This window comes from Tinamus guttatus, unplaced genomic scaffold, assembly GCF_059628265.1.
Source record: "Tinamus guttatus ecotype Peru unplaced genomic scaffold, ASM5962826v1 Tinamus_guttatus_pri_ptg000591l, whole genome shotgun sequence".
Taxonomy (NCBI): domain Eukaryota; kingdom Metazoa; phylum Chordata; class Aves; order Tinamiformes; family Tinamidae; genus Tinamus; species Tinamus guttatus.
In genome coordinates, this window is record NW_028289125.1 from 475968 (window position 1) to 494112 (window position 18145).

The window sequence follows — 18145 nt, forward strand, 5'->3', positions numbered from 1 at the left end:
AGACCTTTGTTAGAAATACCAGCTCTAATTCTAATTAATATACTAGAAGTTTCTGAAACTCATGAAATGATATAGTCATAGGAAAACAATATTAACCAATATTATCAGAGCACACAGTGGAAGTTATTTTGCAATATAAAATTAATCTCTACGCTTTATAAATATGTTCATCAATCTTAATATTATGAATATAAAACAACAAAAAGGAAAAGGAGTGTACTTACGGTGAAATTGTACAGCCAGAGGCATATGCATGGTGGCCAGTATAGCGTATATCACAGCGTACTATATTGTTGGAATAATCAGACTCAGGTACTAAATAGCTGGGGTTTACACTGACCTTGAGGGGAGAAGGCATAGTATTGTTTATTTTCTAAATTTGAGTTGTTAACATACCAAATCAGTTCAAAAGGATAGACATATATGCTTGCTTCTTAAAAAACAAAAAACAACCCATCTCCTCCTCAAAAGACCCCAAAGAATTACCTTCAGAATGTAATTTCCAGGTTTTACATCTGTAATATCAATCCACTGGCAATCTATATCAGCATTGTAAGTGTCGTAACAGCCAGGGCTCAGTCCCTTAAAAAATAATTTAAATAGGCATCAAAATTTTTAGGGAAAGTAACATTTCAGAAATTAATAAAAGACAAAATTATACATAACCATCACAGCCTTTCACTAAGAATAAATAATAATGCTTCGATTTTTTGCAGCATCATACTTGAATATCTAAACTGGAATACTTAATTCTGACATAGCAGTTTTAGAGACCCCATTTTATTTCTGCTATATAAAAACAGCCATACTACTGTTAGCTGTATATCAGAGATATTCCTATTTATTTAGCCAAAAAATAAAATATTTTAGAAATACTTTATTCTAAAAAGATCTTACAGCACTTTGAGAAGTGTTCTTTACCTGTTTGCATTTTTGACCCTCCACTAAACTAGAGTTCTGATGAGTAGGAGACCATACAGTCAGTCGAGCTGCATGATTAGTGTAGTGCCGGAATGGTTATTTGGCAGGTCATCCCATGCACTGCCATGCAGGAAGGAGAGCAAAAGACACTTAAGTTATAGGATGAGAGCATGTTGTGTTGCTTTTTTAAGATTGATTTTTGACACTATTCCACCTATCCGAATTTTAAAAAGTCAGGATCATTGTTAAAAAGATGCTCTTCATTGTATGGTGGGGTTCCGTTTCAGCAAGTGCAGGCTTTGAAAAATTTAGGACGCAAAAAAATCAGACAAAATTTAAATTGTAGCCTTTCTTCCAGACATATGCTTTCAGAAAACTTCTTTGCTGTTAAGCACATTATAACAAATTCTATACACAAATGTAACGATGGTTCAAAATGGTCCACATCCAAAATAGCTGTCTTTAGTCAGAGTCAGTATGTTCTGATAACATACAGAGTGCACAGAACAAAATCCTGCAGGAATTCCCTCCTCACCCAGCTGGTGATCAGCTCAGACCTGCTTATATGTGCCAAGTCTGAGGCTGGAGGAAAGTTTTACGGTCTTATTACAAACCCCTGAAATATGGGCTTCCAGTGGAAATGCTGACACAGACATGATTCTAGTGACACAAATACTCCAGCTGTAAAATGTGTATGTTTAGTTAGATGTCATAGTCTATACAAGGAGAAAAGATATTTTTAAAACCTCTTCAAAGCATTGTGGATGATTCATATTTAAAACTCAAGTATGGACACATCAGCCAACAGAGCAGAGCTGGCATTTCTCTGTGATAAAATAAATACCTACTAGATTAAAAACTGTGGAATCATGAATACAAATTTATGTGTAAGTATGGCCACAGTGAGTTAGACCACAGTTTCATCAAGCCAACGTCATGTCCCTAACAGCAGTCAGCAGCAAATACTTAAGGAAAAAGAACATAAAAAATGGGATGTGCTATGTCTTTTACCCAAGCAAACATCTTCCATCAGGCATTTAATAGATTTTGAGACAGAGAATGCCTTCAGATTGTGTTTAACGGCTTCTACTACTCTAAATTGGAATTCCTGTGTATGGTTTTGGTCTCTGCAGCATCCTGTGTCAAGTTTAACAATTTACCTGTGTGTGACAAGAGCTCTCCTCTCTGTTTTAAAGCCGTTACGTGACAGGGTTTTTTTGGATAGTCTTAAATTATTGTACTGTTTCAGGTAAGTTTTCAGCACTTTGCTTTTGCCATCCAAGACCACTCAAGATTTGGTATTTTTCTCTGCTTTTCTGAATCAAATTATCATCGTCTATGAAATCTCCTATTGTGATGGCCATACTACCTACCTACTTAATCTTCTCATGGGGAGAAGCTGTATGTGGGAGGAGAGGGAAGGGGTAGCGTTACTGTAACCTTTCTGAGATATGACCAGAACTGTGTGTAATATTCAGGGTGCAAGTCTATCTCAAACTTGTATGGAATCATAATGACACGTTCCATTTTTTATCCATTACTTTAAGCTTTAACATCTTGCTCTTCATTTATATGTGACTAATAACAATGTTCACATAGCCTCTATTCTCTTTAATGGCCTTCTGTACATGCACGCAGATTTCCTGTACTGGACTGCCTCTCAGTAGCTCTAAGTGTTAAAGAAATTCTTTACTTACACTTTCTGAGAGGGAGAGAATACTAGCCTAGCTATGAACTCTGGGACATGGCAAAGCAGTTTGGGAAGGAAAGACAACCAAAACCACTTTTTTATTGACTTTATCTGGATCTCTCCCTTTAGCTTGCTTGTCTAGTCCTCTAGCTATAAACAGCAAGAACTTGTGGTGTGTCTAAATCATTTGCTAGTGACCCATGATTGGGAGCCTCTAAACACCTACATTTAGCAGTCCCTGGGTTGATCATAACTCTGCAAGTTGTTACCCTGGCCATTCTGACAGAGAATTTCAGAGCCTCTTAGGGCATCAGATGATTTAGCATCAATTGGTATAGAAAGACACCTGAAGATAAACTCTAAAGGAAAAAGAAACTCGTTTATCTTACCTGTGTATGTGCAGTACATGCATATCGTCTGTAATAGCCATAGTCACAGGATGTGTCTTCCAGACAGAAACTTGCTTTGTGTCCTTCAGCAACTTTTCTGTGTGAGCTTGCATCCAGCAAGTCATAGTGGCTGAATTCATCCATGCTGTGATAATGTCTGTGAGACCATAGATATGTTGTTGAGGATGGATCAGATGTTACCAGTATCATTCTGTTACATTACTATCTGATTGACTTTCCAACAGAATTGTCTAAACTTTTTCATGCAGAACTAATCTTCCTCTTTCAAGCCATTCAGTTCTGTTTTATTCTCATTATCCTAATTTTCATATAAAAATGCTATTTGCTACAAAAAAAAAAGAAAAATGAGGAAAAGACTATTTAAATATAGCACTTTTTTGTTTTCCTCAAAATTTTCCCTTTTCTCCTCTATATAGTAACAATAACATTAAGTATTCGTATTTGAATTGTGTATCTTAAGCTTTGCCTTTGGGCAGAGTTTGATTGGAATGCTTACCTTACATACTATGAATTCCATTGAAGTTTGCAATTGTTTTTTTTTCCCATTTTCATGGTCCCTCAATACATGCAACGCATAATATTAGTGAAAGCAAATTCCACATAATCAGCCTCTGTACACTGATCTTACAGATCTCTTTATCATGTTGCTAACTACTAAGAACTAAAGGACACTGTACAGTGATGTCTCTGTAATCTGTGCTTAATGTGGTCTCATTACTTCAAAACCATTCATTACCTTCAACCTGGGCTGAGATCTGTTTTTCTAGCTCTATTAGTTTCTAGCTCTTACTGTGAACCTGAACACCTGTTGTTGTAATTTTAATTTATAGTACGTGGAAAAGTAAATCTGTACTACCTCAGCATCTTGTCTGTGCAGCATTTGACTATTGTTATGAATGCTATGAACCCACGTGTTCAGTATGTGAGAAAAATGTAATTAAATAGAATTCAATCATATTATTTTAAATGAAGAGAAATATAGAAGTCTCACAAATTTACAAGACAAGATCACCAAGAATGGTCTACAGAAGATGATGACTAACACTGAAATCTGATGGCTGGCCAAACTAATTGATAGTTACAGTTCATTTCCAGCTGGACTTGTTTTGGTGTCATGAAAATGAGCATGAGAAATAGATTTTTTTTTTTGTTGCTGTTGGCAATGTGTTTTCTGTCCAAGAGCTGAATTAGCATCAGAGATGCTTTACATCTGGATAGCTATAGCTGGGTTATATTGGCAGAGTAATAAACTGCTTGATCTACAAACAGAAAAATTCAATTTCTCTGTATTTTATCTGCCATCACCTTTCTAAGCACTAGATAGTGTTTGCAGGGTGGCAGGGCAGAGTCAACTAAACTTTTATAGAGACTTTTTGTTTGTTTGATTTGGTTTTAGCTCTCTGATCCTTACAAGATTACCATCCTTTCTTTGAAAGAATTTGTTTGAATGATAGCAATTTCACATCTGAGTTTGATTACAACCCTATAAACTTAAAATCCTTGATGCTTTAAGGGGGAAATAGTCGATTGACTCCAGCAGGCTTTGGATCAATGGATCACATTACATAATCATTTCTACAGGAGAGTAATAACAAAAGATCACCAGGGTGAAAGTTTTCAAGCATTTTATAATTGGTCCTGCTATGAAGTAGCTAAAAAAACCTGCAAAATCTTACATACAAATTTTCGTAAGTGGTACAAGTTTGCAGTGCTACCTGCTCACATTGCAAATGTTCTATGTTTGTCTCGCCCTGCTTCCAGAAATGTTGCCTTTCAAGACCAATACTGCTATGTGGAAATATCATATATGTATCGATAATGAGGTCAATCAACTCAATACCTTCTGTTACCTATATTGATCAGAAAGTTGCTTGTCTAAACTAAACCATGAAACTAAGACTAAAATTCTGGTTCCATGTTTAAGATGACATATTATAGGAACATACTAGTAAATGAACATTTTGGGGCCTACACAGTAATTTTAACACACACCAATTTTTATTTACTAGTTTCACTTATAACAAAATAGTGATTTATATAATTAAAGGGAAATGGACTCATAGTCAAAACTAACTTGAGATTTATATTGATATAAAATTTTACATTTATAGATAAGCTTTGTATCATCCATTCTGATTTGATACATATAGCAATGTAAAGAGTATTTACCATTACCATAAAATGGGTGAGACAGCAGAATTCTAAGGCCTCCCTATTTCTTCCCCACTTCACCACAGTTCTAAAACATATCGCTTTATAATTAACAATTTGCTTAATAAATAACAATTTGCTTTCAATTAACAATTGAAAGAGATAATTAGAAGGTACCATACTGAGCCCTTCACTCACTGGTGACAGCTGTGCCACTCCCATGAATATCGGGGTCTGCTTGGTAGGAAATCTGATGTGCCTTGATTTTTCACTCTTTGGGGGAATCTCAGGAGCACTCGATTATCGTAGTCTCTAACATCTGCCCGATATGCTGAACTATAATAATGCAAAAAAGAAGAATAAGGATATGCAAAAAAATAATAACAACTAATCCTTTACATAACCCTGATAAGACCTTTAAATCTCAAGTGTTAAAAGTCACAGAAGAATTCCACGTGATGTGTTCAGAAGTGCCTGGTATCAGACCAAGAAATGAGTAAGATTCAGATCTGCTTCTAATAATGTAAACAGGAGTTTGATCACTGACTCTTTGGCTGTAGCACTTATGCAGAGCTGCTGCCTGGCTGTAAGATTGCTCTGGTACCAGAAAAGCAATTCCTCTAGTTGCTATAAAACAAAATATCTTATTGTGTGATCTCATACCCACAAATAGCTTGTGTCTGTTGTACTATATATATATATATACACGTATATATATATATATATATAATTTAAAATGTCCCATGCTTATCCTATTTTACGTAGCAATGACCTACAATCCTTTAAATATTGCAATATTTTAACCAATTGATGTCTCAGTCAATTATAAACTTTCAAGTATGCTTTGTACTAACTTTAAAAAAAAATGCCTTTTCTTATGCCTTTTTCATTCTAGAGCAAACTAACAAGAGCATGATCCTGGAAACAGACTAACATCAATTTATGATGCTGGCAAATAAATAAATCTGTTTTGCATGATAAGGTATCACACAAGCAGAATCGGTTAAAACCGCCACGGCTGATTCCATTCCAAACTAAACAGGAAAAATTCTTCCTTGCCAAGTGGATAGGAGTTAACTTGATAGCAAAGCTGTTACTTCAAACTCTTAAAAGGCTTTGAAAATACTTTTCTGATAGATTTTAGTCTTTAAGAGACATGCTTATGTCTTTTATGCTCTTATGTCTCAATAGTTATGTCCAGAAAAAAAAGTTAATAGTAAGTTGTGCTGGTTAGGTTTTTTTTTTTTTTTTAAAAAAAAGTACTTTTTAGAATTAGAGAAGGAAGATGAAAATGACCAGATTCAAGTGGGGTTCAGAAGCCTGCCATTTTGCACAATTCAGATATGTTCAAAGGAGCCTGGTAAAAGAAATGTGCAGTATCCTTTCTTAAAATGTGCACTTTCCTCAAACTCATGTGGCTGTATCCTTTCTTGTGAGCACACTTTGTCAAAGCAGAGGGCCAGCTCTGCACAAAGGCAAAGATGCAGGAAGGGGTTACAAACTGGGGTGTGTGTTAGGCCCTCCAGGTTTACTTTTCTCCCTCTCCCCAGGCAGGTCGGAGATGTGCAGACACATGGGCCCGTGAAGCAAAGCGAGGAAGTCGGGCGCTGCCTACCTTGCCAGACAGTTCTCCTCAGCCGCACACCTCAAGTTATACATAGACATCCTCTGGACGTACGTGGACGCCTGGATGTAATAGGGATCCGGAACTAAGTCGGGGAGACCTGCAGTTCATCAAACCAACCACAAAACAGCAAGATCAACCCGGGACAGGACCACAGCACTCGCCTTCACTCCGATCCATTAGGAGCCGCCCGGCTCCGGCCGGGGCCGGGATCAACGGCCGAGGTGGCGAGCCGGCCGGTCCGTGTGGCGGCAAGGAGGGGGGCATGGGGGCTCTTACCGTACTGGAAGTAGCCGGTGCCGTAGCCGGGTCGGTACCTGCTGCCCTGGCGCGGCCGCTCGTAGGTGTCGTAGTAGTTGTAGTAGGGGTTGTCGTCCGTGTACTTGTAGGGGTTGTAGGGATCGTCTCCTACCATGACATCCTCCCGCCCAGGCCTGAAGTTGCTGAGCGGGGGCGGGCTGGCGCCGCCGCCGCCGGCGCTGCTGCGGCCGGGGCCGCTGGTGGGAGCGCCGGGCCGCGACGCCCCGGACGAGGAGGAGGAAGAGCTCCTGGCCGCCACCGTGGCGGCCCCATGACCCCTGGCCCCCGAGGCGGCGGCGCCGCGGCCCGCGGCAGGCGTCTGGTAGCCCGCCTGGAACCAGTGGCGAGCGCCGGAGCCGCGGGCGCCGCTGCTGCTGGCGGCGGCGCGGGGCTCGGCGCGGGGCTCGGCGGCGGGCGCGCGCCGCGGCAGGGAGCCGTTGTTCCGCAGCAGCAGGATGGGGCTGGCGGCGGGCTCGGCCGCCTGCCGGCGGCGCGGCGGCTGGTACTGCGAGCCGAGGCTGAGCAGGCTGTACACCTGCCCGTTGTTCTCCCACTGGATCCGCTGCCTCCAGGCGGCGGGCGGCGGCGGCGGCTGCTGGCAGGCGGCGGGCGCCAGGCGGCTCCAGTAGATGCACGCGTGGAGCTGCACGAGCAGCAGCGCCGGCGGCGCCAGATGCATCTTCACCTCCTTGCTTGGTATTCGCCGGGGAAAGTGGGGGGGCAAAAAAAATAAAAGGGAGGGAGGGGAGAGAGAATGGGGCGGGGGGTGTCTTCCTGCCCGGGCCGGGGGTAGGGGGGTCCCGGCCGCGCCTGGAGGAGAGGGCGGGAAGCGCGGGCTCAGGCTGCGCTGGCGCTGGGCGATGCCATGGGGGCTCAGCGGCTGGAGGAGGAGAGGCGGCCAGGGGCCGGGCGGCGCGGCCGCCTTTCCCTCTGCCCGCTATTTATAGGCGCGGGGGATGCGAGTAGGAGCCGGAGCGAAACAATCAGCCTCTCATCTTCCTCCGGCCCGCGCTGGTGTCTGCACTGAGGGAAGGAGGAGGAGGAGAGACGAGGCACTTTAAACTTTCTGGCACATGTGCAAAGTTACACAAGCGCCGCTGGCTGGCTGGCTGGCGGGCCGGCTGCTCCCCCCTCCCCGCTCTTCCTTCACGTAGTGCGGCTGCAAACGTGCGCGATCGGCGAGTTCCCCCCGCCGCCGCCCCCCACCCCGGCCCCGGCTCCGGCCCGGCCCGCGCGGGGGCGGCCGGAGCGGGCGGGGGGCCGGGCGGGCAACGGGGCAGCAACGGCCGCCGGCGACCGTTGGGCGGCCTCCGCGCCCCCTCCGCGGCGCGCGCGCGTTTCAGGCCGTTGGGCGCGCTGAGAGGCGCCGAGCGCTGCCAGGCCGCGGGGCAGCGCCAAAGTATGCCGTGGGGCAAGGCCAAAGTATGCAAAGGAAAAATGCTATTAGCTCATCAGCGCTGGAGAGACTAGAAAGAGGGCGGTGGGGCGGGGGGGAGGGGGGACTGTTAGTAAGAGAGGAAACATGTTTCTGGAAAAATGCGCTGGCCCGCGCGTTGCACAGACTGGAGCGCCCCGCCGGGGACCTTCACTCGGCGTTGAGTAACCGTCCGTTTCCCTTAATGACCTTTTAATTAGGAGAAAACCTTCATCAAATAAACTCTTGACTATTGACTTTTGGTTTTCTGTGCATGAGTCACACGAGAAGTGCACCAGCAGTGCTCCTCCCAGAGTAGGTTTTCATTGAAAAATGAAATTTCGCATGGGAGCGACTTAGCCCTCACTAGAACAAATAAACGTGTCTCCAGGAGCGTCTCCCCAAAACTATGCTTGGAGAAAAGCATCAGGTTGTGTTCTGAAATGTGGCTCCCTTCCTTCCTGCTATTACAAGAACTCATAAATGCTCTGTTTTGATAAGTCTGGTCACCCAGCGAGGCGGACAAATTATGATCCGTGGATTTCAGCCAGAAATCCTTTTGGGTGTATTTTTCCAAAGGCTGTTTGCTTATGAATCCTTACAAAGGAATGGAGGAGAATACAAAAGTACTCCTTCACCACAAGTTTGATGGAGGTGAGGATTTTTCATACTCATGAAACCTTGCAGTTTATAGGTTGGAAGTTTTCATCCTGCTTAGTGAATTCACAGTACCCTTCTCATGTGGGCAGGCTTGACAGGTCAAATTGACAGGTCAGGCTGAGTGGCACTTGTAATTGTATTCTAGTGATCTTGAGAAAAAAGAAGGTGTAATTTAATTATATATTGCTTGAAAAGGTTACACTTAATAATAAAAATCCTGCAAAACACAAACCTGCGGCAAAGGATTGTGAATGCTGACTTAAGCTGCTATCCAATTAGCAACAGCAGCAGTCATAATAGGGGTAGTAGTAGTAGTGATGTTAGTAGTAGTAGTAGTGCTGCATTTTAAAGTTGCTCTTTATAGCCTCTGAAATCAGTGGTGCAGTGTGGAGTGTCGAAATTACTGCATGAACAGGTGGGTTGGAAGGTGAGGCTGGTGACGGCATCGGCTGCTCCCCGAGCCCTGCTCTGCTCACTCCGTGGTTCACCTCAGGAGAGCTGCATTGCAGAGAGCTGTGCAGCCCTAGTGGACTTTTGAGCACTGCCCACAGCCCTGTAGTCATCCAGATGATCTAAGGGTTAAAATCACAGGGAAAGCACTGGCTTCCCTGAACATTGCCCAGCTGGAGAACACTCCGAGAAGCATGGGGAGGTTATGCATCCAGGAAAGCATACGTTTCCTTCTTGGAATAATCCAGTTGGCTAAATGGGCATTGGTTATCGTTGCTGGTGAGCACTGGGCTGGTAGGGAGCATCTGCTGGAGTGGGCCTTTAAAGGGAATGAGTAACCGGTCTCTTCTGACATGCAGGAGCCAGACGTTACATTTGGCACTCTGCTGGGTAGCCCACTGCTGAGGTTTCGGGGTTTGGGTTTTCTTATTCATCATATCTGCAGACTGTTCATTCTCTCAGGTATTTTTCAGTGGCTTTACAAATGTTGTTCTCCATTTTAGGTTTTGCCTGGAACAATCAGTGACTAACACCGAGAAAAATGGAAAGCTTGAAAAATAAGGAAAATACAACGCTGAAGAAATGAGGTTTCTGTCTTTCTAATCTTCCTGTAAATCTTACGAGTGTTACAAACAGCAGGTTGTTTCCCAATATGTGATATTAGAAAATGTTTCCACACACTGGGATTCTAGCCATGATTCTGTATGCTTTGTGTGATTAAGCAACTGTTTTTTCATAAAACTGGAGAAGCTATAGTTAGAGGTAGCCCCGTGCATTTATCAGCCAGTTTTTCCATGGCATAACTTTTTTTTTTTAATTAATTTAGACTTCATAAATCATAGAAAGTGCTAGCAGCATCCCTGGAGAGTCAAACACTTTATTTGTTGTTAGATGCCTGTGTCCAGTAAAGTACTGTTCTCTCCTGAAAGGCTCCTAATCATGCCCATCTTTTATGAGTTGATCTGTTTAGACCATTTGAAAGCCCATTACTGGCTGTGGTCCCAAGATAAGCAGATACCAATACTTTATAAGTATAGCCAGTAATTTCCAAAAACCTGGCATTATAAGATATTTTTTATTAGGCATCATGGGTAAATTGTTGCAGACTCACCCAAAAGTAAGAAATGGAAAAATGTCTTAAGTGGCATATGTAGCACGCAGTGTTTTCCTTATGGGCATACTACTATCAAATAGCGGTTATGAATCTCAAAATGGAAAAAGATTAATTTGAATTTAAAAAAAACACCAATAAAAAAACAGAGCCATAAACATTTGAATTTGTTATGTCTTAAAATGCATGTTTTAAGAAGGGCATTTTAAGGTCCTTCAAGGTTATGACTCTTTAGTTTGTTGATGAAAAACTCTGATAGTCTAAACTAGGGAAATTTATTTTAAATGTAAATAGGGTTTATATCAATCATATCAGGTGTTAGGCTTAATTTTATTATTCTTAAAATCATCAGCTTTATTGTTATAGATGCATTTTTGATAAAATTTAATTGTGTAAGGAGGGCAAATTTGTGTTCTTGCTTAAACTGAGTTGCTTAGCCAGACACAAATACATGAAATGAGAAATATAAATAACTTAATAAAATCTTTACATGACACTGGACAAATTTTATACTGTGTAGTTCTTTGGGATCATTATTTATGTGTTTGGGATGAAAGTAGAGCCATTCTGTTGGTTGCTTAGAGAAAAGTCTTCATTTGTTGTAGTTTTAGCTTGAATAGTTTTGAGGACTTTCTGTATTTGCAAAAAAATTAGTTTACTCATCCATTAGTTATGCATGAGTAGGCAAAGTATGTCCTCTGATGTTTCTGCTTGCAGTTAGATTATTCAATTTTCTCTTGTTTTGTAGATGTTACTGTTTTTCATTTTTGTACTTGTCCTTTTTACATTGAAATATTCAAAGCAAATACTTTTGTCATGTACTGCAATACTGCCTATTTTTTCTGAAGTATATTGAACAGCAGGTCCAGATGTCCTTGTTTAAATTCTCACTTATAAATACATTGCATAAAAAGGATCATAATTGTAATGAATTCCCCTTAATAATTTGACTTAAGATGTTAAGATAGTCATTCCAGGATGTGAACTTCACTGCAAATAAAAGATTCCGAGTATTTGCGGGCATAAGTCTGTAATGAAATTTTCTTTTTTAACAAACCAACCTAATTGCAGACCAAAGTCAATAACTTTTTCTGACATCAGTAGGCTTTGAAGCAGACTCTGTAATAAATTACTTTTACAAAAGTTAATCTTCTAGCTAAATTTAGTTACAATTTTTAGGTTTGATTTAAAATATCTAATCTGGCGACCTCCTGTGATCATAAATACAGATCAGAAGCAAAGTTTCAAACTACTACTTTTCTTCTCTAAACTAATAAGGAAATGAAAAGATTTTTATTCCTGTAATGGACTTGTCATCAAACAGTGAAAATGATTAAAATTTTAAGTCAGGGAGTTACCTCCCCACATCAAGATCATCAGTCAAAATGTCATATCCTTGGCCTCTGTATAATATTTTTGGTTTATCTATGTACATTGCAAAATTATTCTGCAGTATTTTGTTTTGTACCTAGTGAGTAGACCTGCAATGTTTGCAAGTGTCTATCTCCAATGAATAAAGTTAAGCAAATATATACAGGACATGCACAAGGTCCTAGACAACCTGCTGTACGTGGCCTTGCTTGAGCAGCAGACTTGAACTAGATGATCTCTAAAGGTCATTTCCAATGTCAACTGGTCTGTCTGATTCTGTACATTTCTGCAATGCTCTCAGAGCATAGTCAAGGAAAATAGCTATAGAAGCTGAGATAAGTGTTCTTGTGTTGTGCAAGGCCTGAGGATAAAAGCCTTTTGAAACTTGTAGAGTTTCTGTTAAGCCAGGGTTTTGCACTGGGGCTTTAATAGCAGAATTTTAAAAGTTAAGAGTGTTAGTGTGTTAGTAAAGCTGAATAAGGATGGTTTCACTGCATGTTATTGCATGGTTTTTTACTTGAACCTAGACATACAAAGATCACAGTACAAATGAAAAAACTTCCTTCTGACTTTCTGGTGTGCTTCATTTTCAAATAGAGTTTTTTATCACCATGTTGATCTCTCAAAGGTTCGTGTAACACGTGGCGTTTCTTTAAAAGTGCAGTAAATAGTAAGTCAGCTACTGCAGTTTCAAATAGAGATTTGAAAATCCACTGACATTCCTTCTTTTCCTATATGCCAGCACCTGTAATGGAAGCTTTCCTAACTTTTGTCCTTGAAGTATTCATTGTAATATGCAAAACTTACCATCAGTGATTATTATGTTTAGTTTGAATTCAATGAATTATCTGATAACACGAAGAATAGAAGTGCAAGGTACTCAGAGCTAAGAGCCCGCTGTCTATACATTGACGCCCCTGGTGGGTGGTGGTGAGTTTCATCTAGGGAAGTTAATGAAATTAGACTGGTACAATGGTGCTTTTTTGATTTTAGGAATCTTGCTCTTCAGTTGTCTTTACAAGCAGAGCACGAACTCTCTGGCACTACCCACCATATCAAACACGCCTACCTAATTTCACTGAGACTTTTGAGTATTGAAAGGTGGATGTCTTGATAAACCAGATATACCTAAGGAAATTCAAAAAAAAATTGCTTGTTTGAACTGTTTTATGCACACATGTTTCCATGGTAGGGCTCCAGAAGTGAGTCTTCTCTTCTGCATATGGACATTTCATACAGAAGCCCAAAAACATGGCTAGTATGTCCAAGTTGAGGAAAACGTGAGGAAACACTTAATTTTGTATTGAGGCACTCTCACTCTGAGAATAAGAACTTCAATTATGAAAGGAGAGGAATGGATGCCATGTTGAATTGGTCATTACGTTTTACAAGGTAGGACACTATTCAACATATTACAAAAGCAGAACATATTTGCAGAAATTTTGAAACATGATTTCACTGTGCACCTCTTCAAAGATACTTAGACTGTGCAGCACCAATATTGCTAAAATGAGACTAATTTTATAAAAATGGCATACAGGGGTTTTAGATTCATACTCTCCTTCATTTTCAAATCTAAGTTACTTAGGTTACAAATAAGAATCTCTAACTGTCTTGTGTACGGGGGGGTCCTATTCATTCTTTTCAATCTTGTATATAGCATCTTCATAATAATTCCTGAATTTGCATGTTTATCATAAAGATAGGTAGTTTTCTCTGTGGAATCTCAGATCTTCTATAGCAAATTAGCAGAACCTGCTTTCAAATTCCAAGCTGAATTTGTAGAATTGATATGGGAAAAGAACTTTATTTTATGCTGATGAAGTGCATACAAAGCTACAATAAAAACAGCCGCCAGTCATGCCATCAGTAAAGTGTGAGTGTGTATCAAATGCACAGATGGTGAGATGATGGTGGAGAAAATAAACAACTGACAGAATAATTACAGAATCCTTATAGGTAGGATTTGAATTGTCACTACTTCATTTTTCATTGAAGACTAATTAGCACACACACAACAAAAGTACATCTTCTTTGCATTAAGGAGAATGTTTTTCTAGCTAAATGTCCAGGACATTAGAAATACAGTTTGCAATTTGCACTCAAAAAGAAATGAAAAGAGGGTACAATGTCTCCACAGTGAAATCTACTTTGGCAGGACACAGAAACCTACCTGAAAAAGTGTCTTTTTCAGGAAGAGTGAGATTCAGGTTCCTACTTAAAAAGAAGCCAAGTCTTATAGAAAAAGAAATGTGATTTAGGCCTCTTCCTGCTATTAATATCTTCTAGATGTCGTAGATTTATTGGTGTATCTAATTTTGTCACAGTGTAAATGTGTTCTTTTCAGAGAACAAGATGTATATAGCCTCACATTTTCAATTCAGGCTGGGTTCATAACTTGACATTAACAAGCATATGTTTGTTATTCTCAAGAGACATGTTAGCTCTATTTTGCTTATCAGACAGAATTACGTGTAGGAGGTTCCATCTATACATCCTGGAAAAGTGAAGTTTCTGTGGAGATTAAGTAAATAGATGAGTTGCAAAACATATACTTTTCCACTCCTGGAACAAATCAAAATATGTACAACAGTGGGAGATAATGTCAGTTTGCCTAAACTCATAGTTTAGGTAAGCATTAAGTAGACTGGTAAGCATTTCTTGGTTGCTGAGCCTGTCTTTCTGAAGACAAGTGTTACTATTCTGGGAAGTTTGAAAAAAAGTAATATCTAATTGAAAGAGTCTTGGGAAAAGCTGACTTTATTTATTTACCTTCCTTCTGAGGCAAGGAGAGTACTAAATCTATTGAGAGGTTGTTTGTTGTTCTTGTTTCTACCCAATCCAGCTGCATGAGGCCGCACTTCAAACACTGTGTTCAGGTTTGGGGCCCTCACTACAAGAAGGACATGGAGGTGCTGGAGTGTGTCCGAAGAAGGGCAACAAAGCTGAGGAAGGGGCTGGAGCAGAGACCTTACGAGGAGCGGCTGAGGGAGCTGGAGTTGCTTAGTCTGGAGAGGAGGAGGATCAGGGGAGACCTTATTGCTCTCTGCAATTACCTGAAAGGAGGTTGTTATGAGGTGGGGCATCCGTTTCTTCTCCAGAATAACGACCGTCAGGACAAGAGGAAATGGCCTCAAGCTGCACCAGAGGAGGTTCAGTTTAGGAAGAATTTCTACACGGGACGAGTTGTGAAGCCTTGGAACATACTGCCCAGGGAAGTGGTGGAGACAGCATCCCTGGCAGTGTTCAATAACCATGTAGATGAGGCACTTACAGACGTGGTTTCATAGGCAGGGTGATGATGCACAGTTGGACTCAGTGATCTTAAAGGTCTTTTTTAACCATAATTGTTATGTGATTCTATGATCTTGGTACCATTATCATTCTTCCTTGCTCCTCTCCTAGTTTTCCCAGTTGTATATTTCTCAGGCCAGATTGCAAGCTCTCCAGGGACCGCAACTCCCTAGGTACAGGTTCAGTGATACTCACAGTAGGGCAGTGAGTCTGCCTGTTACTTTTGGCCACTACTACAATGTGAATAGCACTGAATACAGGCTGTTGTCTTGAGCATGCAACGTTCAGAACATGTGAAAGCCTCACGCAGCTGTGTGTATTATTGAACAAAGTTGACACTCAGCAATTCTGACTCAAATAAAACACCCACAGCAGTTTTTCCTTTGGTCTAATTTTCATCATAATATTTTGTCTTGCATACCGATATTATGAACCTTTTTTTTTTTAACTGTTCCTCTTGTAGCTCTATAACAGATCTATTTGAAATGTATTTCTAGCCGAATGACTGTTTTCATCTACAGGTATTTGTAAAATTTCATTTTAACTCTTCTCATTGCTCAGATAATTCAATAAATTATTGGAAATAAAGCATTAAGTAGTGGGGTTAGATTGGCAGGAATATTTGCAAAAAGATATAGAAGACAGGGCAGTCCCTGTAATATTTACCTTACCAACTAAGAATAGCATCAAAACAATACATTTAGACAGTCCGTGTTCAGTTTTAATGAGCCAAAATAAAAAATAGTTTAATATTGTTTTCACAGTCAATAGAGTCAAGCAGATACTAGTTGAGTACCAGTCCTTAGGAGCAAGCACAGAAATTGTCATGGCATGCCAAGATGATTTTGTTGTTTTTATTCCGTTCGATTTGAAGTCTAACACCGCAGTAACTGCATTACATGTGCAACTTTTGCCAGTCATTGTTTACCAGATTACAGCTTCTAGTATTATGATCAGAAAGGACTGTAGAGAGGTACTTAAGCCCGTAGGAATTCTACTTTTCCTCATTGAAGGCCTTTGGAAGTGCTATACTGGAATCAAGGTTCATAGAGGAAGCAAGTAAAAAGGGTGCTGCCAGGAAGAGTTTCTCCAGAGAACCATGAGAAATCAGTAAGGAGTTAAGTAAGTCTTGACTTGATGTCAAGATTTTGCTCCCTGTCTTACTTGGACCTCTTAAGGAATAGAAGTAAAGAGCAGTGCCCTTAGCTCCCATAGGGACTGTATCAGCAGAAGAGACCTTGTAGGAAGAGAGAACCTGAATAAACTTTGACAAATGTCTGGAACAAAGACGTTGCTTGAGCAGGATGGCACTTACTGAATGCCTGGTTTCAGAAACAGGTGTTTCCTCCACGAGCACACAGGAGATGATAAATCCAGCGTGTCTGGAGCAGAATCCTCTTCAAAATTTTGTGGGCAGTGCTTGTTTCTAGTGAACAACTCCCATCGAAATCAGCTGAGTTACAATAGAGTGGGACCTCACAGCTGCCAATAGAGCATTTAGTGTGTTTCCATATGACCACTGATGGATTTTTTTTTAAGAACACAAATTCCTGAGCATGCTGTGTTTTTTTCACCCAGTTTATTGCCACTCCGGCTTTTCATTTTAGTTTGAATTGCAAGTAGAATAATTTCCTGTCTACTCTCCTGCTGTAAAATTTTATTTAGTTAAAATTTAAATTTTGCTTTGGTAGGATGTAAGAGCAGATCACGATTTAAAATGTCTGATCTACTTAACAACGAGAAGATACTCTCCCAAACTGCCATCTGTCTTTCCACTATTACTGTAACTATCCTCACAGGTTAAAATTCCACAGACACCGAACATTAATGAATAGTAACTTAAATCTTTAGTTTTTATTATGTTATTCTTCATGGGAGATACAAAAGCATTTTACAGAATAAATTCCCCTATCACTGTTCTTTGCCACCCTTTAAGGGAGAACATGTCGCCTATGTTAAAATAATGTTACTGAGCAGTATTGGACAGGAAGTGTATGGAATAGTCTTTTTTTAGAAAACTCTGGGGAAAGTTATAAGTAAGATTACATGTGTTAGAATTTGGATGGGAATTTGGTTTACAAGATTTTAAAGCCAAAAAGGGCCAGTATAACTATATAGTCTGATCTGCATAATACAGGCCATACGATTTCACCCAGTCATTTCTGTGTAAGGCTTGTAATTAGTAGCTGAGCTAAGATAACTTTTTTAGAAAAAGAGTTTTTGATTAAAGATGTCAAATGACAAAGAATGCACCACATCCCAAAGTCAGCAGATGCAAGTGTTTCTTCTCTTCACTTAAAAACAAAACAAAATTGTCCCTTATTTGTAATCTAAATTGAACACCTCTACTGAGGTGGACAACTCAAGTACAGCACAAGCAGTAAGAAGGCCCTTCTTCCAAAACCACAATGTTGGTGTTTTGGGCATGAACAGTGGTGACTGGAGATGTTGAAAAATGCAGGTCGTGTTTTGTTCATTTCCCTTATCGTTCACCTTTCCTTTCTGGCTGCTTGCTTGGTGAAAGGGTGACACTGCTGTTCAGAAACACTTTCTAAAATGAACTTTGTATTATCTCAGGTTCTTGAAGGACTACCCTTCAGGGGTTGTCTGCCTGAGAGAAAGGTACATGTTGCTGTAAAGCAGTAGTTTTGGATATGGCATCTGATGAGCAGAAAATATACTTACTTAATTTTGCTTTCTTCATTCAAAACAATACAGTGCTACTGGACTGATGAAAACACTCATGAGG

The 18145-nt window shown here is 40.5% G+C and overlaps 1 protein-coding gene across 1 annotated transcript; it reads right to left on the bottom strand.

Annotated features, from left to right (window-relative positions):
• Positions 1-220: 220 nt before the first annotated feature.
• On the bottom strand, positions 221-7804 carry LOX (lysyl oxidase). Its single transcript, XM_088534699.1, has 6 exons — positions 7076-7804; positions 6788-6896; positions 5371-5508; positions 3001-3157; positions 487-582; positions 221-340 (listed from the first exon to the last, which is right to left on the bottom strand). Exons 1-6 carry the CDS (start codon positions 7773-7775, stop codon positions 221-223), a joined length of 1320 nt encoding a protein of 439 aa, XP_088390825.1. The 5' UTR covers positions 7776-7804.
• Between the last annotated feature and the right edge of the window lie 10341 nt (positions 7805-18145).